Here is a 25,013-nt window from a genome sequence, read left to right as displayed (position 1 = left end):
TTGACATTTCTATATAAAATTCATTATTTGAGATCTTTAGGACAGGGCCTCAGCGGCGTAACTGCACGGCTAAGGAGCTGACATTCACATTCCCATTTAATTTGTTCCCTAGCTTAATGTAAGGCATTAGTGACGTCTGGTCAATTACATTCAACGTAACGATTTCACGCTATTAAGGACAGACTCAGGAGTGCAAGCGGAAAGTACCGGACGGCCGGCACAACTCAGCTGCAGGCTTGCTGCGATCGCTGGAGTTCCGGCGCCATCTACTGGCCACATTGGGTAACTCCCCCAACAAAGCTTTCCCTCGGCTTTCTCTGTGTGTCAATCCAGATCTACCAGGAACAAGATACCAGCTAGTACCTTAAAAGAAAAACCCGTTTTTCTTTGGTTTCGCTCAGATCTAAGTGGGTTGTAAACTGGGTGACGCGGCAAGTCTATTTTGCAGCATCATTTTAATGACACACATTTTGTAAAATCAGCCTAACCCCCCTAGTTGTTCTGATTGCAGCAAGGCAAGGGAGAGACCCAGCAAACGTCAGCTATTGGGCCTGAGTTTCCCATATTGTTTCAGTCTTTTCCAAACGAGCGGAAAGAACATTCCAAGTGCAATTGTATCAAATATTCAAATGTACATCTAAGCCTTTCTCCAATCTCTACTCATTTCCTTATACAATTGATGTGAATTTAAACACTGAAAAGTTGTAATACTAATGCCTTATTTTCTCCTAGGTTGTAGCAGAACACAGATTCTACTAGCAATATTAGTAGAAGAAATTGGGTTAATTCTGATGCTTATTTTTAAATAGAAGAAACTCTGACATAGTTACAGTGCAATGTGGAAGAAAAACAGGTTTCAAATCGGATTTTGTAAAGTCCTAAGTGGTACTGTGGCAGAAGTTGTACAGATTTTTTCCCTGTTAACATCACAGTGCACTGAACAGTGATTAATAAAATAGCTTTCAGGATTAAGGTGGGAGAAGTAATCATCGGTAGGGGGAGGGTAAGCTGAAATTTTAGGTTCAAGCTTTGTATCCTCTATATATCTATATGTATTGTTTTCAAAACTTTTTATTAGGAAAGCTATACCAGACGCATCACTGTACAATGAATGATTAAACATTACCTTTACAATTTATATTCACTTGAAATTACAGAATAAATATATGCACATTGTTGTTTGTATCTTTGTGTGTGAGAGAGAGAAAACATTAAAAGTGCTTCCTACAAAGCCGTTAGTGATAGGTACCCAGAATTTTTATTATTATTTTTTGTATATTTGTATGGGTTTGTTTTAATAAGAAAGTGCGGATGTCCTCCAAAAACTCATGGCGTCATGAAGTGTCATTGATCATCCCTAGGTGTGTGTGCGTGCGCCACGTGGTTACATCCAATGGGCTTCTTCGTTTCAGATGACTTCACACTGGATATGGAATCCCCCCGCTCCAGGAGGAGAGGAGGGAAGAGCGAAAGGAACGGAAGGGGAGCCGATCGGAGAGGCTAGGGACCCGACTGGCGGCTGGGGTGGGGAGCTGTGTGGACGCGTCTACGTGTGTGTGCATGTGAAAGAGAGAGACAAGAGTGAGAGAACATTCGAACAAGACCCCCCGCCCCTCCCCCCTTGCAGTTTCCAGGCATGCAGCAAACTGCATTTGATTGTTTTAAATAAATGTACAGGATCTGTGCCATGATGGGCAAGAAGAAAGAAAGCCACAAAATGCCATCTCCCCCCTACCCCCAGGGGGGAAAAAAAAGTAAAAAGTTTACTGCAACGGAAAAAAAAGAGACATAGAATTTACTTAGTTAGGATCAATACAAAGATCCCCGTAGTAATAATAATAATAATTAATAATAATATACCTTAGACATGGCACAGTCAAAGTCTCAGTTTCAGTATAAAAAATAATGATTAACATCTGCTGGCAAGTCTGCGAAGGCACTTCATTGATTAATGATCTGAGAACGGCCCTTCCTCCAAACACACACCTCTGGTGGGGGAGAGCACACAGCTGTATTCTCTATTCTCATCATGCGGTTGCACGGGGGCTGGAGAAGGGGGGCCGGGGGCGGGAAGGGAGAAAAGCTATCGGGTCAGAACCTATAGGTTGTCTTCTCCAGGACTTCGAGGTAATCCGGCTTGGTTTGGAGTTTGGCCCTTAACTCGAGGTATTCGCTTGGGGGGGTTTGGTCTGTGAAGCCCTTGCCGGCCGAGAAGAGAAGGGTTTCTTTCAGCCTGGCGTCCTGCTGGAGGTCCGGGTACTGCATGCCCGGCGGGTGGACGTGCAGTTCCTTTAACTTGGGCACCGTGCCGTAGAGGCAGTCCACGAAGCCCACCGTGCAGGGCAGCGGCGGCCGCTCTCTGTCTAGCCCGGCGCCGGCCGGCGGGAAGAGCAACACCCCGCCGTTCTTCTCGTGGGGGAAGCCGGGCGGCGCCAGCGCCAGCTCCCCCGCCAGCGCCAGCCCGCCGCCGCCGGCCGGGTGGTGGTGGTGCGGGTGGTTGGCGGCCACGATGGTGTTGAGCTGGGAGCTGGACACGGCCAGGCTCCACTCCTTCTCCTTCTCCAGCAAGGTCCTGTAGTGGGTGCTGTTCTCCTGGTGGCCGGGCTCGGCGAACGGCTCCCCCGCCCCGCCTCCCCCCAGGCGCTCGCCGGCCTCGCCGCCGCCCTCCTCCCCCCGCTCCGCCTCCTCCTCCCGCGGCTTGTAGATGGGGTTGTTGCACATGTGGGTCACCGGGTGGGGGATGTAGTCGTAGACGTGCCCCACGGGGTGGGCCTTCTCCGGCGAGGCGCCGCCGCCACCGCCGCCCGCCACCCGGTTGCCCTCCTCGAAGAAGCGGTGGCACTGCATGTGGATGCCGCTCAGGTCCCCCGCCTCCGGCCGCTTGCTGCGGAAGGGCAGTTTCTTGCGCCGCCGGCGCAGCACGAAGGCGAAGAGCCCCGCGGCGATGAAGACGGCCGAGAAGAAGAGGACCAGCAGGCTGAGGATGAGCACGGAGAGCGGCACGGCGGCGGCGCCGGCCGGGGAGAGCTCGTAGGCCGAGGGACTGGTGGGGCTGGGCTTGCCCCCTGGCGGGGCGGGCGAGGCGGCCGCCGCGTGCAGCAGCTCCGGACACAGCGCCTCCAGCTCCACCGAGCGCACGTCCCGGCGGGTGAGGTTCTCCGGGCTGGCGCACAGCACGTCCCCCACCACGATGACCGAGCTGATGGTCTCGATCCATTGCTTGAGCGGCACCAGGTCGCAGGTGCAGTCCCAGGGGTTGAGCTTGAGGTCGATCTGCACGATGGCGTGGAGGTGCTCCAGCACCCCGGCCACAGGCAGGTAGAGGAAGTGGTTGTTCCTCAGGTTGAGCCTGGCCAGGGAGGTACCCGCAAAGGCATCGGTGGGCAGGGTCCGTAGCAGGTTGTCGTTGAGGAAGAGCAGCTTCAGGTTGGGCATGAGGCTGAAGGCTGCGGGCTGGATCTCCCTGATCAGGTTGTACTCGAAGTACAGGTAATGCAAGCTCTGCAAGCCCCTGAACATGCCCGGAGTCAGCCTCTCGATGTCATTGCCGTTCAGGTACAGGCTCTTCAGGTTAGGCAGGTTAATAAAAGCCCCGTCCTGCACGTAGGAGATACGGTTGTTCCCAAGGTGTAAGAGATCCAAGGAAGAAAAATTCCAGAAATCCGAGCGGTAGATTTTCTGTATCAAATTGCCGCTCAGGTACAACTTCTTGGCGTTCAAGGGCCTGGGCAGGAGCTCGGAGATGTTGTGAAATCCTCTCTCCTTGCAATTGACTGTCAGGCCCAAGTCGTTGATGTGCAAACTACAAGAGCACCCAGTAGGGCATATGATGGGGATTGGGGGCCTTGTCTGATAGGCAGCTATAGGAGGCTGGTTTGGCCCAGGATACAGGCCTCGGGATGTAGGGGGAGGTTTGGGCACTCTGGGCTGCTTGGTGGGTTTGGGCTGCTTATTGGATGTTTTGTACTCAACAGAGGAAGCAGTGAAATGGAAGGAGGATAGCATGGAGGAAGGCTTAGTAGGCCAGGCGTTCTCCTTGCTAGATGACAACTGAGGAATCCCCAGACTGGCCTCAACTTCGGAGTCAGACAGCATGGGGCAGAGTTTACTCCTTTTGATTTCCCTCAGGTCCTTACCATGGAAGTGGAAGGGGGTCTCACAGGTTATGTCTCCCACAAGGGCAGTGTATGGTATGCGCTCCAGCCAACTTTTCAGCTGCACAATCTCACAGGTACAGTTCCAAGGGTTCTCCTCAAGCTGGATTTCCATCAGGCTCCTGCCAATATGGTCCAGCATCCCTCGATAGGAAAGGACTTTTAACCTGTTTCCCCGCAAGTCCAAATGAGTTAAGGACACAGATTTAAATAGGTTGGTGGGTAGCATGGGGATAAGGTTGTCATTTAAGATCAAGACTCTGAGTTTGCTCAGATTTCGAAATGCCCCACTTTCAATCCGTTTAATGACATTATAATCTGCCTGCAGATATTCCAGACTTTCCAAACCCAGGAAAGTGTCGTTTCTGAAAATGTCTAATTTATTCTCGTGCAGGTACAATCGCTTCAGAACTTTGAGCCCATTAAAGGCTCCTGTCTGAATGTCCTGCAGTGCATTGTTCCCAAGGTTAATAGACACAGCATTGTTCAAATGAAGAAAACTGTTAGTGTATAATTTCCTCATGGAATTCCTCTGCAGATAAAGTTTAAAAGGTCTTGACCACGACTCCGTTATCTGACTAATATTTATAAATCCTTTATTGTCGCAATGTATATGGAAAAGGCTCTCTTTTACTTCACAGTAACATGGATCAAAGCAGGGCTCGTCAATTTCCTCTGAGTCCTCTATCAAGGGAATTGGTGTAGTCCATGCTAGAGCAATTGTGCTTAGAAGAATTACCGACAACATCCTTCCTTTATGGAGAGTCTCTGCCGTGGAAGGTTTCATCATTTGTGGCTGATTACAAAACTGTAACAGAAATAAAAATGGAGAATTTTAGTATTTAGTCACGTCACTGTTCTTAATAAACTCCATTCTTGCTAGACTTTTATTAGGCTCCTGGAAAGTTCAGCAATTGTTGGGTAGACGTTCAAAACAAACTCTAGCAGTGCTTGATGTTCAAGGCTGGTTTCAGACTTAAGAGCTATAGAAATCTCTAATCATAAGATGCCATATTTTCCCTTCCCATATGATATTTAGTAAATGGCATCTATAATGAAAACAGCATGCACATACCATATAGCAAATGAACATATAATCTGAGCATATTGCATATATACATATTTTTCACCACATGACCATTGTTTAGAAAAACACTTATTTGCAGGCTTACCTCTGTGCACATCATAACCCACATTGATTGCAGGAGAAAATATCAGTGGATATCTTTCACCAGCATCATACTACATCCTTTATATATACACATGCACACACAAAAAACCCTCCCAAAGTTGCTAGATTGCAATGGTCCGGCTCAGTATATTGTATAGGTAAGTTTGAAGGAATGTGCAGGGTTTGTAAATGTCCCTGATCTAACAGTTTCCTTTAGAAATTCTCAGTGTCTTTAATAATGCTTAACAACCGTGATTTAAAATAAAACCTCCCCCTTCCAGACCCACTGATGGATTAATGCTACTGGTATATTATCAGATAAATACATACTACATATTAGTCATTTTAGCTGATTAAAGCATTTCGAGATGATTAATCTTTCTAAAGCACATGCCCATGCGATCATCAGATCTAAGGCGAAGTGACAGCTAAAGAAGCATTTCGGACTGAAATGCTCAGCCTGGTTTTTTTCCTATTAGAAAGGATTTTGCGCCCCCAGGACCAACCAAGAGACCCAGTTAAAAAGCTGAAAGTGGAAGAAAAATACCTTGACACCAGCTGATAAATTATCTATCCTACTGTCTACCTTTCAAAAAGAAGACACCATTCTTCTCCAATCAGAGGAAACAAATACTGTATTAATGAGATGCAGCTCCCCAAGATACAGTTTTCCCCTTCCTTTTGCCAGATATTTCAAATGTTTGGGGATAAATAAACGTTAATGATTATGATCATAATAATGGTGATGCAGCCCTTCTTGAGTCAGTGAAATATCGAATTGAAATTGTTCGGAGGGATCGTTTATTTTAGTCCTAATTTATCAATAAAAATGACCTTTTTCTTTGCCTTTCCAATGTACAGCTAGAGAACCCTCCCCCACCCCCCTTCCCCGCACAAACTTAAAATCGGAAAGACGCATTTAGGGAGAGAAATGGGAAAGGGATACAAATCCTTAGGATCAACTTGCAAATGAAACCCTCAGCTGTAGGAAAGGGGAGATGGGAGAAAAGAGAAATACCCTGTGCAATTAAAACCATGATCTAATTGGGAAGAAGGGAGAGGGAGAGAGAAAGGAGAGCTATATTGCAGTATCCGTCAGTCCTCTCTGTCTCTTTTGCAAAATAGCGACTTAAGTTCTTTCTGTTCTGCAAGGGCTGTAATAAAAATGATGGGGGGGGGGGGAGAAAATGGGGGGGAGGGGGTGTCTTTGAAGCTAGGCAGAAAGAAGAAGATCCAGAACGCTTGTACTTACCGGTTTGCAGGAGAGATTTTAGCACGTCTAAAAATAAATAAATAAATACAATTTTTAAAAGCTCGAGTTTAAGGATTGCTGGTTTCACTCTGTCTCTTTCTCTCTCTCTCTCTCTACTCCTGCTGAGGCTGAGGCAAAAGGAAAAAAAAAAGCAAGCAAGCCTGAAACGTGTTGGGAATGCAATGAGCTCCTCAATGAGCTTCTTTAGGATGCAGAGCTGCTGTTTGGCACACTCAATGGAGGAGGGAGGAGAAGGGGGCTGCTGCAGGCTCCCAGCTCTGGGGCTGCTGCTTTCTCTGGGCACCAGCAGCACATCGTTGGGAGGGAGAGGGAGGGAGGCTCAATCACAGCGGAGAATCTCGGGTTTCTCTCCGTGTGTGTGTGTGTGTGTGGTGTTGTTGCCCTGGATCAGGCTTTTCCACGTCATGAAAATGAGCTTCAAGAAGGGGAACAAATGAAGGGGGCGCGCTTGGCACCAGGTCGGGGGCGCGCATTTGGGAAGCCCTGACTGTACAGTTTTTTTTTCAGGAGGGGGGGGGGGGGATGGTAAGGTGGGGTGGGGGAGGAGTGGGAAATAATCAGACTGGGGAAAGCCAAGAAGAACGAGGAAGGAAGGAGCAGCCTCCAGAAACGAGCCACAGTCCCCTCACCCCAACTCTCAAGGAAAAAGATCCCCCGATTGCCAACTGCAAATTCCAGCAAGGCGCTCCTGCTGCGGGTAGATCATTGGGAGAAATGTATCTCTGGTCAGCTGCCCCCAGATAGGTTCCTCTCCGCGCACAGACACTGCTGCAAAGCCCATAGATTAGTTTATGCAGAGCCATAGGTAGCCGCTCTCCATCATCACACCTGGATGTCCCAACGTGAGAGCTCGGGAAGCCCCAGCCTGGGTGACTTGAACAAGGTGGTTCCTCTCTCCTCGCATTTCCTCGCTCTCTTTGATCCCTTTGCACCACGAGCGCCCCTTTTTTTTATTGTTGTGCTGCAGCTCGAGCCTTCAATCTTCTCCAGGATCCAACAGCCTCCTGTTCGCTTCCAGCTTTAAAAGGAGGCAAAGCAAATCTCTGGGAAAAGACCCGGAATCACTTGGGTAACAACGGCACATTTTGCATTCTGTCACCGAGCAAGGCATCAAAAGCGAAGAGGAGGATTTAACTCCTTAACTGCCGCACGATTTTTCGGTCTGGCTTTGTGTGTGTGTAGCGTGTGCCCGAGAAGAAACCGATGTCCGATGCTGACTGGATCCGGGAAGAGAATACAACTCAGCTGACATCTTTTCACGACAGAGGCAGCAAGAAGGTAATACAGTTTTGTTGAGAAACCGGGGCGAAGGAAAGTGACACTGTGTGGGCGGGAGTAGATTATTTGTTAGCGAAGAGCTGCCAGCCGGTAGCAGATCACTGGAGGGAGCGCCTTGCAGCTGAGACTCGAGAGTCTGTCCAAATTTACCCTTGGCTTAAATTTAGCTGGCAAGATCGGTTGTCAGGGCGAAGGTTTTTTTTAAGCAACAGAGGGGCGATTGGGTCAGTAATACACGTCTCAATCCCTGTCTGTGCATTTCAAAGCACAAATTCAGATTTTTTTCCCAGCGTTGGGCAACGTAGTTAGTGTAGGGAGATTCAATACACTCCGTACACTTTATTGAACAGGCTGATTTTTTTCACTGCGACATGCATGGCATGCACATGACAGGCACACTCTACAGTCACCAGGAAAGGGGCTCGCTCCCTAACTTTAAATGGACGTGGCATTCTGCCCTCCACCACCCCACCTCTGCTGGGAGTTGCAAGCGAGCCTCCAAGCAGGGGGCGGATCTACCATCCCTTCTGGAAGCCATAAACCCCTAGGTCCGGAGAGTCACAGCAGCCTTAAACCAAACCTTTAACATTGCTATTCTAACAGTCCCCCTCTCCGCTCCAAATGTTTGGGTGGAGAGAGGCTTGACTGGAATCCTTGAAGAGGCAGCAGGTTGGTATAAAAAAGTTAGTAGGGGGGAAGCCCAGCTGTCAGGAGCACAGATCACTCCCTGTTGACTCCCAAATAGGGTGCTAGTGCCCACTCTGTTAAAAGGAACATCCATATTCCTTTACCACCTCCTCCTCTCTCTCCCTGCCCGCTTCCCATACCTGTCGGATCAGTAACATGCCCCATATGATTTTAAACATCCCAAGCGCTCGTTAAACATTTCAATGTGGAAGCAGCACTACTTGCTAATTAAAATGCTGCATCATTCATTTGCAGGAGCAAAATTTGGTGCCGTCAGGCGAAATGCACTTGAGACTTCTAAAAAGGTTGGGGGAGGGAAGTGAACACAGTTTTATTAGATCTCTAAAGAAATGAGAGGGAAGAAATGCCGAAGCAGATTGTATGAGAATTTCTGTTATTCTTGCCGGGGGTCTCTCTTTCGCAGCTGCCTTAGCAACGTACTGGGGTTTGAAATACATTCACAAAAGGTCTGTATTTTTGCCCACACCACGTTGCCATGTCAATAGATCTTTTCGCAGGCCGCTTGCAAGTCCCGAACAGTGCAACCAGGAGGTTATCCTGCGCTAATGATTTTCATTAGGAAAGTAGCAAACGATCGCGGTTAATACCGATCCATGCGGAGTGCTAAAAGCTCACCGAGATTTGCTCTGAATGGCTAGGCGGCGTCAGGCGAACTCTTTAAGATGTATTACATCCCTAATGCCATAACCTTGTACTTTCACTCCCCCCCCCCCCCGGCCAGCAACTTTCAGCAATGGCACCGAATAAGGCTTGTAATCCGTTTAAGTGGTTCTACCTTCAAGTTTTGCAGATGAATTGAGGGGAAAGGGGGGATGTTGGATGAATACAAATAGAAAAGCATTGCATGGTGCCTACAGTATCACAATACGGAGCATTGTGAGCCAAATCTTTCCAGGCTCAGTCGCTGTCGGATCGAAGCTTCTAAGGACACCCCTTTTTTATTTAAAATCGGAGTTCCCTCGGATTCAGCAGTAAAGGATTTGGTCCCCAGGAGTTTAGCGGTGGGCTGCTCTCGCTGCATGTCTTTGTTCCTTCCTGATAGGATGTCACACCGTGCAATCCCTGCCTAGATCCTCCCTGAGTCCACTGGAGGTGGGATATCTCCCTTCAGCCCCACTGTATCCTTTCCCCGTGTCCCACGGGTGTGGGGATCCAGCTGTTTTATCCCAGCATCAGCCAGGCGGCGAAATGGCACGGGGGGGGCGGGGGAGGAGGAGGAGAGGACAATCCCTAGGGTTCTAGATGCTAAAAGTCTGCAATTTCGATTTAGGGTACTGCAGTCAAATCACAAGGCTAAGGATGGCAATCAACCAGCGTGGGGAGCAGCGTGTCAGGTAACAACTCCGCGCTGCTTGGCTCGGGGGATCTTCAAGGAGGGAGGGGAGATTCCCTTAGAAGGGAGACAGAGGCGTCTTCCAAGGCAGAGCTGCTTTAAAAGTGCTACTTAACGGCCACGAATGAACCGGGAGGGGATTCGAGGTTATTTACCAGCGGCTGTGACTAGCCTGTGCAAGAGAGATTGTTATGAAAAGGAGAACTTCTGGTCTGAGATCGGAATCGTACTCACCAGATGCGTGTTTAGCTCCTGTTCCAACACTGTGAGAGCGACCTCTCGGATGAACTAGAAACAAGGATACCACCCCTGCCCCCTCCAACACAGGAACATGGACATCGCCGAGAGGTCATTTCATAAACATCTCAGCCCAAGCAAAGAAAGGCAGAAATGCTTTTACGCTTCTGCTTGTTTGGTCGACATACAACCTGCTAGGCACAAGATCCATGTTAAATGCCTGGCAGGACCATATGGCAGAGCGATGTAGCCTAGACTGGGACCTTATGCCTTTTTATTATTTTGATTTTGACTGGTAAACGAGCTGCTTCCTTGCAAAACCGAACCCAGTCCTAGGGCTATAGACTCAGTTAAAGAGCATCTGATCTGTGCAGAGGTTGACGGATGCCCTTCCATCTATTTGCAGCGTATTCTTCCGCCTTAGCTGTAGCAGGTAAAATGTTAAAAAAAAAAAAAAAAAGGAATCCAGGGACAACTTTTGTGACAAATTAGACAAGGGCATGTGAACAATGATTGCACCTTTTTGAAAAGTACCATTGCAACATTACATTTCCATTGGAGGCGACCATTTCCCCCACTGCAGTCATTCTAATGCAGTCATTTAGTGCTTCGTTCAATCTGCAGTGTAAACCAACTCGTTTCCTTTTTAATAGATCCCCTACAACTACATAAATGACAATGGTTGGGAGAAAGAGGGAGCTTTCTCCCAAGCCTTCTCCGCCTGACTAGAAAGAAATATTCCGAGGTTTAATAGTCTCCTCTGCCTCCAGCAAGCTGTGGCCAGGGTGAACGCAATAAATACTGAAAGAACAAGGGACACTTATGGCTGCTGTAACTATTATATACAAGAGCTGCTTTCTAGTTTTCTCTATATTTTGGAAACCCAGCATGCAGCTTAGGCTTTGCAAGAATGTTGTTGATCTTTATTTAGCAGTAATTTAGGAACAACCATAAGCCCATGCAGTGTTTCAGGGTCTTTATGAATTTCTGTTTAATAACCGCTATATAACCACACATGTGGTATGCATCTTACACAGGCACAGTCTGCATAGAGAGGACATAGTGTGGGAGCAGTACTGAGAAGAGATTCATCAGTCCAAGTGAATGTGCGGTATCCCAAGTGGGAGGAAGTGAAAAAAGACACAAGTGGGCTGTGAAGCTGATTAATTTGTGAAGCAAATTCCACATATAAAAGTGCTTAGAAAAGATATCAGCTGGACAGCCTTGGAGATTGGAGTTCTCTGTTTATCCACAGACCAGGTACCACAGGGACAGTGCAAGCTTCCCTAAGCCATCCAGTGTGCTTCTACATTCACCTGGAGGGACCTACCCCTGGGAGTAAGAACATACTTTACTCTCCATGTCCACTCAGTTTTTAGGATCTCTCTTGAGAATGCTAACAAAGGTGTTAGTCAGTACCAATTGCCATAGTGATTTTGTGCTGCGGACATCTTTCCATTAGGAGCTCAGGGCCAGATCCCTCTCCCATTGAAATATAATGGCATGACTTTTAATGAGTTCAGATACAGGAGAAATTCCTAGATGGAGACCACCCGTGCTTTTCCCAGGCCACAAGATAGCAGCCATATGATAATGTCATTAGTGACTATAGACCTGGGCTAAATTCAAACCAGTGAGGAAGAGGTAAAAGACTTCAAATCCTATTACTAGTCCATTACTGAGGCATCCATTTTCCCTGTAAGCTATCACTTTGTCTGTTCTGTTGAGACAAATGTAGTTAAAATAGATTTTGTTTCCTAAGGGGGAAAAATTGGTTTTAGGGTCATGTATGTATAGACAGTTTAGACTGAGACATTCTAGTGAAGATGTTGAAAAAGAAGAACCACAATATAGTATTTTTTTGGCATAACATGTTAATTCAACACTTTGCATGGTATAAACTGCTTTTTCAACATTATTTAGTTCATTTATCAGATGGAACAAAATTTAGTCGATGGGATTTATCCACACTACTGTGGGAAAGAATATTTATCCTAGAAGCTGAGTCAAACTGGTCTAATTCTAATTTAGAACCCAAGATCTCCTTGCTACTGCACCAACATGTCAAATCAATGTCAAGTGGAAATCCCTCCTGGGGGAGGGATAGCTCAGTGGTTTGAGCATTGGCCTGCTAAACCCAGGGTTGCGAGTTCAATCCTTGAGGGGGCCACTTGGGGATCTGGGGCAAAATCAGTACTTGGTCCTGCTAGTGAAGGCAGGGGGCTGGACTCGATGACCTTTCAAGGTCCCTTCCAGTTCTAGGAGATGGGATATCTCCATTAATAATAGGAAATGAACTGTGCTACTGGTGGTGGGACATAAATGGTCAGACAGAAAGGACTGAATACTCTAGTCCCAAACCTGCTGAAGTCAGTATAAGTATTCCCACTGACTTCAAGGTGAGAAAAACTGGACCTTATGAACCCAATTCAACTTCTACTGAAATTAAAGGGAATCTTTCTACTGATTTCAATAGGAGTTGGGTAAGGTCCTAAATTAAGATTATTTCAGCCTTGTTCAACTGAAGGCTCTCTTTGCACTTTGCACTCTACATTACAGATATCTAGGTTGACATTTCATTTATAAATCCAAACACAGATTTGTTTAATTATATAGATATTTGTGAACACATATGATATTGATGATGCATAATATATATAAACTTCGGATTTTCTAAGGGAGTTAGGTATCCAACTGCACTGAAATTCTTTAGGATTTGGGCTATTTGAAAATAGTTCCCTACGGGCTATTTGAAAATCTAAGCCATAATTTTTATAATTATATAATTCTTCAGCTATTAACAGATAATTACACATTACTCTACAGAGTACCAATCTACTATATTTTCCATGGTAGATCCATCGTAACTAATATAGCAGAATGACATGCAGTGTACTTCTGTTATATGAGATTAAAGATACAGAAATATAAGTTATCACGCATTACCTACTAATGAATTGGTCCTAAACTAATTTATGTTGAATTTAAGGACAATTTTCATGTATTTTACATAGAAAAACCCTCACACACAGGGACCCTTAGACAAATTACATGAAATCAGTGTACAGCCATAGGGATTGTTTACTGCAAAGTATTTGAAGGTATGTGTGAATATTAAAAGGAGCTGAGTAAGAGGGAAAAATGGTGAGGGGTCAAACTGAACAGCAAACACCATTAAATTATGAATGCAAAATGTTATTTAATGCAATATTATTTTTAAGAAAGAGAAAGAGGCCACATGCCAATCTTTTGCACATCCTCTATACCTGTCAAAAGATGCATGTGTTCTGGATCATCATATTCAGTGCGCTCCTAAAAAGTTTAAGTGTCAATATTTTTACTTCTCCAAGCTTGTGTTTTCAGAGTGCTGGAGGAGTTGATATTACCAGATAACATTAAGAAATGGCTTGCAGTAACTATTTAATAGCCAAAGGAGTTATTCTGAGAAAATGGAAATTTGCAATTCCGTCCTCATACACAGACTGGCTTAGTGAGTTCTCCACTACTGCATTAATGGGGGGAAAAAAGACTCTGTCTAATAGAAATACTTGGAATAAATATGAGCATGTCTGGTCACATATGAAACTATTACATACTTTTGTAGTATAGTGAATATCAGTCCCCAACACTTATAGGTTATGTTTGCATTTATTTATCTATTTAGTCACTTTAATAATTAATACCCTGCATGACCTCTATGGTTCAGGGGTTGGTTTGTTTGTTTTTGTTGTGTTTCTTCCAGGTTTTGCAAATAGTGAATGTTGAATTTTGTTCTTCATATGCTACTTCCATCTTGTGTATGTATTTATACATGTTTTGTTTTGTTATGTATTTATATTTTATATAAAAACAAAAATAAAGTAAACAAAAGAAAGAGATAGGTACATAAAATTAGCTAACACAGTCAACAGATGCATGGCACATAATATATAAAATCCAGAACTAGTGAACATTTCAGGGGCAATTTTTAACTAATGGTGCAATAGTCTTGACCATTTTCTCTGTTATATTAGGCAAATATAAATTACTTGTTTCCACTTCAGCATACAACCCACATTTTTAAAAATGTCCAAATATTTATTTTGGCCAATGTCAGAAAACACCCTCCAATTTATGTGTGAATTTCTCATTTACCTTATTAGGGTAATATGCAGTCATGGTTATGCATGCACAATTCCCTGTGAAAGCAACGAGAATTTCATGCATGGATCAAAAGCTGAATAATTCCCTTAGGGTGTTCCCAGAAATAATGAACTATCTCTGTTATAATGCAGAAATGTGGCTTCTTCAGATGCTTTTATGCTCCAAATAGAGATTTCTGCAGCATGTCAACTGCACCCACATTGGTGCCAAGGTACTGCATTGTCTTTGGTGAAGCCAAAGCAGGGCAGTTTTAATTCCCTGCAACACAAATACAGATTCTGATATACTGAATTACGATGAACACTGATGATGTGAATAGGGTGACCAGCTGTCCCAATTTTTTACAGACAGTCCCAATATTTGGGGCTTTGGCTTATATAGGTACTTATTACCCCCCGTCCCCTGTCCTGATTTTTCACACTTGCTAACTGGCCACCCTAGATGTGAAGGAAGAATGTAGATTTGGAAATTCCTTCTACAGCAAGAACCACTGACCTAATATCCAAGTGGCAAGAAGAAGAAGATTTAAAATGAGATCTACTGCCCTGCTCATGTGCTAAGATCCTTAGGCAATGTGGAATGTTATCTTCAGATCCCTCCAAGTAGAAGATTTCATCCATCATCCCCGGGCATACATGTAATATCAGTTTATTTCTACAAGTATCTATTTTATGTATGGTGATTTCCATTTGCAACTACTAGTGCTGAGTGTGCTTTTCACCAGTAGATCTGTCTTTTGTGCATGCCACATTCTTTACTTCATTTGAGTATGTGAAGATAGCGATTGTCCCAAGAGTACAGATTTGCGAGACATCAGTTAATGGCATTAGAGCTGCCAGAATTAGAAACATCAGCATGAACAGATCATGTCATGGCAATTCACCAGCATTATGCCATAACACGAATCATTTTACAAAGTATATTGATAGAAGCTGCTTCCATCTTGCTGACTACTGTGTGAAGAAAGACGCTGCTCATCTGAAAAGAAAAGCTCATATTTGGAAAAGGAAAGGAGGAAAGAATGGGCTGCAGCCCAATTTAACAATCCAGATTTACCCCTTCCATTGGGAAATGTCTGCCCCCACTGTGACAAGGTCTGTTGATCCCAGATAGGTCTCATTTGTCACCTGCTGATCCGCCAGTGATAACCAGCAATCATTTTATTGGAAGACAATTATCCTCAAACTCCAAGGAATTACCAACATATGGGGAATTGCTACTTTGATCAGTCTTGATCCTACTCCCAATGAAGTTAATAGCAAAATTCCTATTTTTTTCAGGGGTACAGTATCAGACCCATAAGAAGTTGATCAAACGACCAGTTGGACAGTGGCCAAACTGACATTTTTTCAAATGTTCATTGGAGTAAATGGCATAAAACAGCCCAACATATGCTGTATATTGCGTGGGAGGATTGTGAGAAAAAGCACTTATTTGGCCAACTATCCATATCATCTATGTGTTTATATCATGTTAATCACCATGGTGTCTGAACTACTTAGTAAAACTATCTAAAGTCAGCAACTAGACTAAGGAACTAGATTAAACACACTAAATCTTCCATTCTCTCCTTCTTTCTCCCTGCATATAGGTGAAATTGTAGCCTCACTGAAGTCAATTGGAGCTTCACCCTTGACTTCAATAAGGCCAAGTTATAAGAGTTAACCTCTTTTCCTCTTCTTCCATTTCTCCCTCTTCTTTCTCTAAGTTAGGGTACATCTACACTACAGCGGGGAGTCGATTTAAGATACGCAAATTCAGCTACGTGAATAGCGTAGCTGAATTCGACGTATTACAGTCGACTTACCCCGTTGTGAGGACAGCGGCAAAATCGACTTCTGCCGCTTTTTGTCGGCGGCGCTTACTGCCACCTCCGCTGGTGGAGTTAGAGCGCTGATTCGGGGATCGATTGTCGCGTCCCGACGGGACGCGATAAATCGATCCCCGAGAGGTCGATTTCTACCCGCCGATTCAGGCGGGTAGTATAGACCAGGCCTTAGAATCTTCTATTAGACTTAGTTACTCTTTGCAGTTATTAAAAGCTAGGATGTAGATGTGGGCTTTATATTTCATGCCAAACGCAGCCAGATGAATAGTCACTGTAATCTTTCACAGAAGGTCATGGGCCAGATGCTCATATCACTTTCTCCTGCAAGCCTCACCCTCCTCTCGTGTTCTTGATGACACAGCTGCTATAGTAGAATCTGATCTTGAATACAGAGGCAGTAGTATCTGATCTGACATCAGCTCAGCTCATTAAGGTTTTGAAAATCAAGAGAGGTTGACTGATTCTGACCTAACTTGTACTGGAGTAATTTAAGTCAAAGGAGTTATGCTGGTGTAAAACTGGGTAAAAGGGTGAAGAATCACTGCTTAGGACCTTGAATTTCATCTAATGTTTGACAATAGTCACCACAGTATTCAGATTTCTAGCAGTCGATGGCTAAATACATGATCATGCTTTTGAGACAATGTTTTTAAACCTAAAGGCAATAATTTCCTGCTTTCTTGTCTCAAAGAAGGTGTTTTAAGTTAATACAAGTTGGAGGATTCTGGAGAAAAACTGTTTTTGATTTATTCAAATAGCCAATGTATTTGCTTACTAATTTACTTAGTCTTTTGACATTTTAAAGAATATATATCTTGAAATTCTGTTAAGAACAGCCATTCTTTTGATTCATGAACTTCCCTAAATGGACATGTTCATTGAAAGAAACTCTATCATGGCAGAAAAGAATGACTTCTTTCATAATGCCAAAGGAAGTTTAAAAAAATTGATTTTAAATGACATATCTATAATCTGCAATAATTTTCACCAGGTACCAAAAAAGTTTGTTCTAAGATTTTTTGGGGAAAATATCAAATATTTTCAACTCTGATCTTTCCAGCCTCACTGACTCTTGCATTTAATATTTTGTCCATATACCCATATGCTACAAGCAGTAACCAGTAATACTGAATTCTTCTCTATTGTCTGATGGTGAGTTTTTTTTTTTTGGTGGGGAGAGGGAAAGGGGTCAGATCTTATATTCTTTTTGCTCTCAAAATTCCCATTGAATTTAATAAGAAGTCTAGTAGAAATGGAGGATCAGGCCCAGTGTTTGTCACTCAGCAGTCATTATTCACTATACATTAAGGAATGAAATGTACATGATCCCACATTCCATCCTTACAAATGCAAAATTCCCATCAAAATTAATAGGAACTTTGCATGAAAAATAGGTACAGAGTGTAAGTAGATACAATAACATTAAAAAATAATACAGTACACCAAACCACAAGCGTTAAAAACGTCATTATTCAAATCCCTCCAGAATCCTGAGATTGGCTTTAAAATCTTCAGATATATAAAATGTACATTTCTAGCCCTTATGGTTGCAGAGAAAAGTTTAAGTACCTTCTGGTTTTTGAGCTTTAGGGTTCACATTTGCAAACTTTTCTCTGCAACCATAATGCTAGAAACTTACATTAAAAAAATTAAAGCTGAAATGTTTATGTAATAACCTGATTCCAAGAGCTGGGGCTTTAAGAAAAGTACCAAATATCATAAGACTTGCAACAGAATATTAATTGTTGGTAACTCTGAAGATAAATAAAAAACTCTTTGTTCTTATTATATGAAAAACAGCAGTATGCTGTATTATAAAAGTTTTAACAAACTCAGAATTGCACAAGTACTTTTGATGTATTATTTATTAGCTATTCTAAAAGAGAAATGAAACTTCCTGTTATCTGTTGATTTAAGTAGTCTCAAAATCCAAGGAATAAATTGTATATAATTCATTAGTTTATGCGGTATACAGTGCCCAAGCATCAAATAACATACTATGTCTTCCACTGTCAAAAGGTTTAGCAGGTAAACTGCTGAGGAACAGTGTAAATAAAACATACAATGGAATTGTAAACAAAATGACCAGATATTATTTTAAAATACAAGAGCATAAATATACCATATCTGTCCTCTGAACAGTCAGCAATCATGGATATCTGTTATATTTTGAAAGGACTCTGGGGCAGACTCTGCCATTCTTACTCACATCGAATAGCCCCTTACTCCTTGAGTAGTATGATTGAGGAATCAAGAGAGCTTATTGATTATGGAGGTGCTACTCAATATAGGCTGGCCTGATCTCACCCTGCTAGACTACAACCGCTACAATGATAATACCTGCTCTGTTTCAAGCCAGAAGATATGTTGTAGAACTGGGAAAATTCAGTGTCCATTATATTCTGCTATATTAACTGCGTTCGTTCTGTTTTACAAAATGAGTGAAAATTAATTTACTGCAATTATCTCTTACACCAGGCAAGCTGCAGCACCCACCTGCAGAGGCCAACTTGGAGCAAGGAAATGGTTTGCCATGACGATTGATTGTATATTATAGAAATGCCAAAGAGCCCCAGTTATGAACCAGGGTTCTGTTGTGCTAGGTTCTTTATAAACATGGAACAGGAAAGGCAATCCCTGCCCCCAGAAAGCTTTCAATTTAAATAAATATCTATGTGAATGCATATATGGTCATCCTCTTTTGTGCTAAAAATTCTGGCACTGTATTCATACGCGAGATCACCTAGGGCCTGATTCTGGTCTCTCACCAGTTTTTTAAACCCCAAAGCTCATTAGTTTCAAGAGCAATTATTTTGTTATTAATTTCCAGTGTGCCATACAGGAGATCTAAGTTTAGCAACATCTCTAGTAAAGCCACATGAATATATAACTATCAGAATATCTTCTATACTTGTATAGTGTCTCCCTGTCAGGTATTCTTTCAGTGCTGCTGTTACTAGCTAGGCTCTGCTTAGGTATAACTGCTTCAGCCCATGACAGCTGCTTAGGTCTTTTGTTACTTTACCACCACTGGAATCCCAACTAAGAGCAAGGCCCTATTGTGCTAGGCTCTGTGCAATCACATTATAAGAGATGGTCCCTACCTTGAAGACTACAATCTAAACAGACAAGACAGACAAAGGCTTGCAAGGGAAACAGAAGCCCGGAGAGGTGAAGTGACTTGACCAATGTGCCACAGCAGCTCATTGGCAGAGCTGGGAATAGAAACCTGGTCTTGTAACTCCAAGTCCAGTCTCCTAGCCACTAAACTTTATCCAGGAAGTTAGTTTTATTTTAGTGACAGAAGCCTTTTGTCAATTAGTTTAAAAATTATAATGTAAAATACATTCATTTGTGAGGATGTCCAAGGCCAGACAGCCATTTTGTTGGGTACATGCAGTCTCCCTCCCTGCCACTTCACATTTCAGTAAAGTTACTTCTGATTTACAGTGGTGTGAGGTAAGAATCAGATCCCCTGGCCCCAGACTCACACACAGGACCAGCTCAGTAATGTCCAGTTAAAAAAGTATAACTGAAAATCACACAGAAACTGTATCCTTAACTACAACCAAATTAGGGAAACTCCTGAAAGCAGCAGAACTGCAAAAATGCAGACAGTCTATGGCCACACATACCTTCCTAATTCTCCCCTGCCTTGCACCTGTGCAAAGTTGGTGAACACTTCTCCCTCAGAATGGCAGCATTTTACACTCAGCTTGCACATTTGTAAATAATTATACAAAGCAGTGGAGAATGAGGTCCACCAGGACTGATTAAAGAGAAAGGAGAAGGATATAGGGTTTTGCATTCTGGTTTTCATTTTACAATTTAAAACAGTGTCACCTCTCAAATTTCTTTATACATTTTTTTAATGTATCAACATTAGCATATAATAAAATTTTTAAAATGCACATTACCCTAGCCTTACACAAAACAATGCAATTCTATTTTTATAGCAATAATTAATGTTTTATCTCATGCAGTTTTACAAATTATCCATATAAAGCTCATTTTAGGGAAAGCTGCTTAAAGAGATTTCAGGGGACACTAATCCACAGGACTTTCATTGAAATACTAAACACAAAGTCATATGAAAACCTTATCATTGCAAACCTAATTGAAACATATTTGCAATAATATAGTCCCAAACTACAAAAATCTCAGGTCCAGAATTATGGATTTGCTATTTATATTTGTTGGAAGATCTTTAAAACTGCATCATTTCTGTTTGTTTGTACAGAGGATTAAATTAGTCATTAACACACACACACACACACACACACACACAATTTATATATAGAAACCCTGATGATCTTTGTGTTTTCCCCTTCTTTCTGCTCTTGCAGAAAAATAATTAACAATATTGACACTATTAAACAGTCACTGTTTACACTTCCAGCTTTGTGGGTGGCCAACTATTTATGTTGCAGGACCCTAAGCAGAGAACTGTGAGGAAAGAGCACACACATATACCACAAACACCAGAGTACTGTTTTGTGCAAGCTGATTTTAATTTAAAGTGAGAACATGGGTTTTCCACTCTCTGAAAATACTGGTGAATCTCAAACTGCCCCATAATTATCATGCTTGGTCCAGTTTGCTGCAAAAGCCTGCAGGTTCCCCCAGATGGTGCTTTCATGTCCTGTTCTCCCAGTGCTGAGGTTGGTCAGTTACCCTCAAAAGGTTAGAGCTAGCAGAGCAGTTTAGGTTTAGGAGCTCAGAAGGCTAGTCCCAGAGCAGCAGCAGTCTCTCGGAATTAGTCACAAACTATTCCCAGCGCTGGGAGGAAAAGAAAGCAACAGCTACTGTGTGAGCTGGACTTCCAGTTTTAGCAGACAATTGCTCCACTTCCAGTCCAATTTATCAGAAAAAAAAATGGAATGGAATAAAGCAGGTATCCTCAAAACAGGCCTCTTTCTTTGTATATGACTCTGTTTGCTTGTGTGTGTGTGCGTGCTTCATTCAGTTGTGCCTATGGTGCAGTCATAATAATGCACATTCTCACTAGACCTGGATCATTAATTCATTTTATTTTTCTAGCGAAAAACCCTCTTGCTCCTGGCTTCAGGTTTTCAGCATCTGCTAGTGTATGTAAAATTGAGCCAAAGCTAGTTCATAAAGAATTTTTACTTCTTTATTCCCTTAATAACTGACTTGTATCTCCAGTTCATCCATCCTTTTTGCATTATTTGATTTTTGCTAATGTGTTTAAAAAACTTTATTTACTCCTATGGGCTATTATCCACACCCATATTCTTTTGTATAATATGCTGTGTGAGGGCTGAGACAGATATAGGTCAGATCATCTCTTCCTTTAACTCTGCATGCGTGGAGGGATGCTCCATGAACACTCTTCCCTTATCCATGTTCCTTGCTCCCCATACCCTGAAGATGGCTCCCCAGAAGCTGTAGAGTTAGTTTGGGGGTAGAGGGAGTCAGGGCAGGTGAGTGGAACAGTGGGTGCTTCAGCAGTGGAGTTCAGGGTAACATACATCAGCCTCCCCTCCAACTTACGGAAGTTATCTAGGCTATATTAATTTTTTCTATGGATTTCTTCTCCTTAGGAGTCATTGTGCCCTGACAGGGCAGGGGCTGGAAGTATTGTGTGGGAGCACCTACGAAAGCAAATATAGTCTCTAAACTCTTGGTCTCATATACTGCAAAAGAGTAAAGGAACACAACATATGGTCAGGGGCTTAAAGAAGGCTGCCTACTCATGGAAATGACAGTCCTGGTTTCAAGTGGCTTGCATGACCATTAAAATCCACCAAAGGTAATTTCAAGCCATTGCAACATCATAAACTCACCATGGTATATTGTGGAAAGTCAAGGTGCCATCTTGCAGATGTTAAAAGGAGCAGTCCTTAACAAGCGGAAGGTGTTAGATATGTTGTTTTTCTCCCCTCTAGCTTCAAAATCTGTTGTAACTGATGGGGAATCTGAGATAGAAAGGATGAGAAAGGAAACAAGAAGATTCCCCCTCTCCTCAAACTCCAGCTGCATTACATGTAATCCAAACAACAACATAACAACTGGCAATTTAAAGGTTGTTTCAGCAGGAGACTCCCACCAAATTCATATTTTTTGTTTTGTTTTATTTGTTATTATTTTATTTAGTTCTAAGTAGCTTTATTTTAACCAGAGATACCTATTGGAAAATTTGCAAATGCAGGGGCAAATTATGCCCATTTAACTTGGGTGTAAATAGTGAGTCACTCTTTGAGTGAGGGCACGTCTTCAGTACCCGCCGGATCGGCGGGTAGCAATCGATCTATTGGGGATCGACTTATCGCGTCTAGTGAAGACACGATAAAATCGATCCCCGATGGCTCTGCCGTCGACTCCGGAAATCCACCGCGGCAAGAGGCGGAAGCGGAGTCGACGGCAGCGCGGCAGCGGTCGACTCGTCGCCGTCCTCACAGCCAGGTAAGTCGACCTAAAATATGCAACTTCAGCTACGCTATTCACGCAGCTGAAGTTGCGTATCTTAGGTCGACCCCCCCCACCCCCCATAGTGTAGACCTAGCCTCAGTGAACTTTCTCTCAGATTGCACCAAAGTAAGTGAGCAAATACTTTGGCTTGAACAGAACAGATAAAAATAAAACAAGCAGTGAGCAAAGCCAATTATGTTCCACATTGCCTAGGGATGGTGAACCTAATTTACAGCTGACAGTGATTTGATGGACTGAATCATATTTTCTGACCTAGCATTTGGAGTAATTTTTATTGTAAACCAATCATTACAATATAAGACTTTCAGTACCATCAGTGTCACCATGACAAATGCCCACACGAGCATTAGCCTTGCTGCTAGGGTTTTTCCTCCCATTTTTCATTGCTTGGTATGTTCTAGAAGATAGCTGGATGTGTTGTTCCCTGACTCTATCCTCAACACAAGCCCCAGGCATGGCAAGTAATGGGTCGTGTAAGGGCTGCTATGCCAAACACTACTGTTTTATCAGTGGGGAGATGTTACCTGTCTCTTTGCTTGTAATTTTTTCAGTGGCACCGAATTTAGCTCGTTTGTTCAGTTTGTAACTGAAGAACACCAGTTTGGGGGCTTGGTAGAACATTTTTTCTTCTCTTCCTCATCTCAGATCCAGTGGTGCAAATATAAATCATTTCTTGTCTGTACTGCACTCATGGGAGAGACACGGGGGGGGACACGTGACCCTCCATGTGACTCTTTCCTGCCCCGCCCCCAGTCTGGGGCCCCGACGCTCTCCCCATCCTCTCTGTCACCCCCCTTTGTAAATACAAACATCAACATGCTTAACTATTCACTTTCCCCCCACATATGCAGTATTCAGTCTGTTTATATGGAATATGGGAGTAGGGTGAAGAACCATTTCAGCATATGTATGACTTATTAAAAGACAAATTTTAAGTACAACTGTATCCTAAACTGCTTTATGCTTTGTACCCAAACATTGCATTTCAATGGGGGATTCAACTTCCTTTATAGGAACAGACTCCTGAAACTCTTACCAGTCACAAAAGTGGCCCATAGTCATGCAAATTGTCCCATTGTCTTCAATGGGATTGATCAAATGATTAAAGGTTTACAGGATTAGGTTCCAAGTTTGTAAATTGTTCTGGATGAAACTGACAATGACTGAGCTGTCAGATCAGAAGGAGCTTCATTCGAATAAAGGTGAGCAGATGTGTGATAAGTCTTAGCTCTGTTGCTAAGATGAAGAACATATTTTCAGCAAAGTTCTTGGCAGATTCCTGAGGCAGCTGATTTAAGGCCATCAGTATCCGACATTATAATCTTCACTTATAGTTCTCTCACTCACAAAGCTGGGAAATGAGGCATTTGTTTTCTTTGTTTTGCTGCTCCAGTTCCCATTAACAAAATGCATGTAAGACTAGTTTGGCTGCAAGGAAGAATTCTGTGTACACTGGGGACAATACCTAATACCTGTACCTAATACCTGTCAGGCTGCAGAACTGGGCTGACATCAGAATCCAAACATTCTCTGGTCAGTGTAAGCAGAGGCATTCCTCTAATGATTTGGACCTGATGTGATGCAGTATGGATGTCATGGATAATTCAGACTAATGGGGTGAAACAGAATCAAAAACACTGTTTAAACACCTTCCATCTCCTCCCCCCCGCCCCGATCCTTCCCCTCCCCTCTTGAGGTCTCCTGACCAACAATACGTATGCTAACAAACTTAAACAAAGCCTTTGTTTAAGTTTGTTAGCATATGTATTTGTGCTGTTAAAGCCATTTAAAGAATAAATGCCCTCCTCCCTAGCCACTTTCTGCTCCTTTAAGGAGCAGAGCACAGCCCTGGCTAGCCCCAAGCCTTTCCGGTACCCCGTACCCACTAAAAATCTCTTGTTGGTACTGCGTACTGGCAGGTACCACCCTACTTGCACGCCTGCTCAGATCCTCTCTAACTTTTCCCCTGTATGTGATTTTATTCTTTTGATGGATTGATTTCCCCCCCCCCCCGCATAAATATTTTGGACTAGATTATGTGTGCTGCCCAGGAGCATGCAGGGAGGGAACTGCAAATCCTTGACTTGCTTCCCTGCTCTTCCCTTGCTTCAGGGGGGTAGTAATTTGCTGCTGGGCTATGCCAACCACTGTACTGTACTGGCCCAGGTCTGTGGGCTGGCCTGCTGGAGTGCAGAGACAAGGCACTATCACTCCCTCCAACCTGCAGGAAGGAGCAGATGCAACACCCCCTTTAACCTTGCATGCACTGATCCAAGATCCAGGTTGTCAGTGTACAGGCTTCAAATGTTGTCTTACTCCCTCTTACTCCTCTGTCTAGGCACACAGTCTGGCCTTCTGTCTAGCCCTTTATGAACAGAACACAATGACACCCAATTTATTTTCATCCATTATTAACAAATTACCGGTATTCTTAC

The 25,013-nt window shown here is 43.4% G+C and overlaps 1 protein-coding gene and 1 long non-coding RNA gene across 8 annotated transcripts in view; one reads left to right on the top strand and one right to left on the bottom strand.

The window, feature by feature from the left end:
• Positions 1 to 1,055: 1,055 nt before the first annotated feature.
• SLITRK3 (SLIT and NTRK like family member 3) lies at positions 1,056 to 7,558 on the bottom strand. 4 transcript variants are annotated; one of them, XR_256138.5, is made up of 3 exons: positions 7,228 to 7,401; positions 1,861 to 4,962; positions 1,056 to 1,546 (listed from the first exon to the last, which is right to left on the bottom strand). XR_256138.5 is itself a non-coding variant. In XM_005299202.3 (2 exons), the coding sequence occupies exon 2, from the start codon at positions 4,942 to 4,944 to the stop codon at positions 2,092 to 2,094; it is 2,853 nt and encodes a 950-aa protein (XP_005299259.2). In that variant the 5' UTR covers positions 4,945 to 4,962; positions 7,427 to 7,558; the 3' UTR covers positions 1,056 to 2,091. The 4 variants fall into 4 exon arrangements, 3 of the variants coding, with proteins under 3 accessions (XP_005299259.2, XP_005299257.2, XP_005299258.2); XM_005299202.3 differs by lacking the exon at positions 7,228 to 7,401 and adding an exon at positions 7,427 to 7,558 and having other exon boundaries at positions 1,056 to 4,962; XM_005299200.5 differs by having other exon boundaries at positions 1,056 to 4,962.
• Positions 7,559 to 7,737: 179 nt separating this feature from the next.
• Positions 7,738 to 25,013, top strand: part of LOC122174023 (uncharacterized) — a 55,667-nt gene continuing 38,391 nt past the window's right edge. For all 4 annotated transcript variants that reach the window (XR_006175269.2, XR_006175270.2, XR_006175266.2 and 1 more), the window contains exons 1-2: positions 7,738 to 7,876; positions 9,855 to 9,918. This is a non-coding gene — a long non-coding RNA (uncharacterized LOC122174023). The remainder of the gene's footprint in view (positions 7,877 to 9,854; positions 9,919 to 25,013) is intronic.

This window comes from Chrysemys picta, chromosome 9, assembly GCF_011386835.1.
Source record: "Chrysemys picta bellii isolate R12L10 chromosome 9, ASM1138683v2, whole genome shotgun sequence".
NCBI lineage: Eukaryota > Metazoa > Chordata > Testudines > Emydidae > Chrysemys > Chrysemys picta.
Note: the sequence above shows the minus strand (reverse complement) of the source record. Positions and strands in the feature narration are given on the sequence as shown.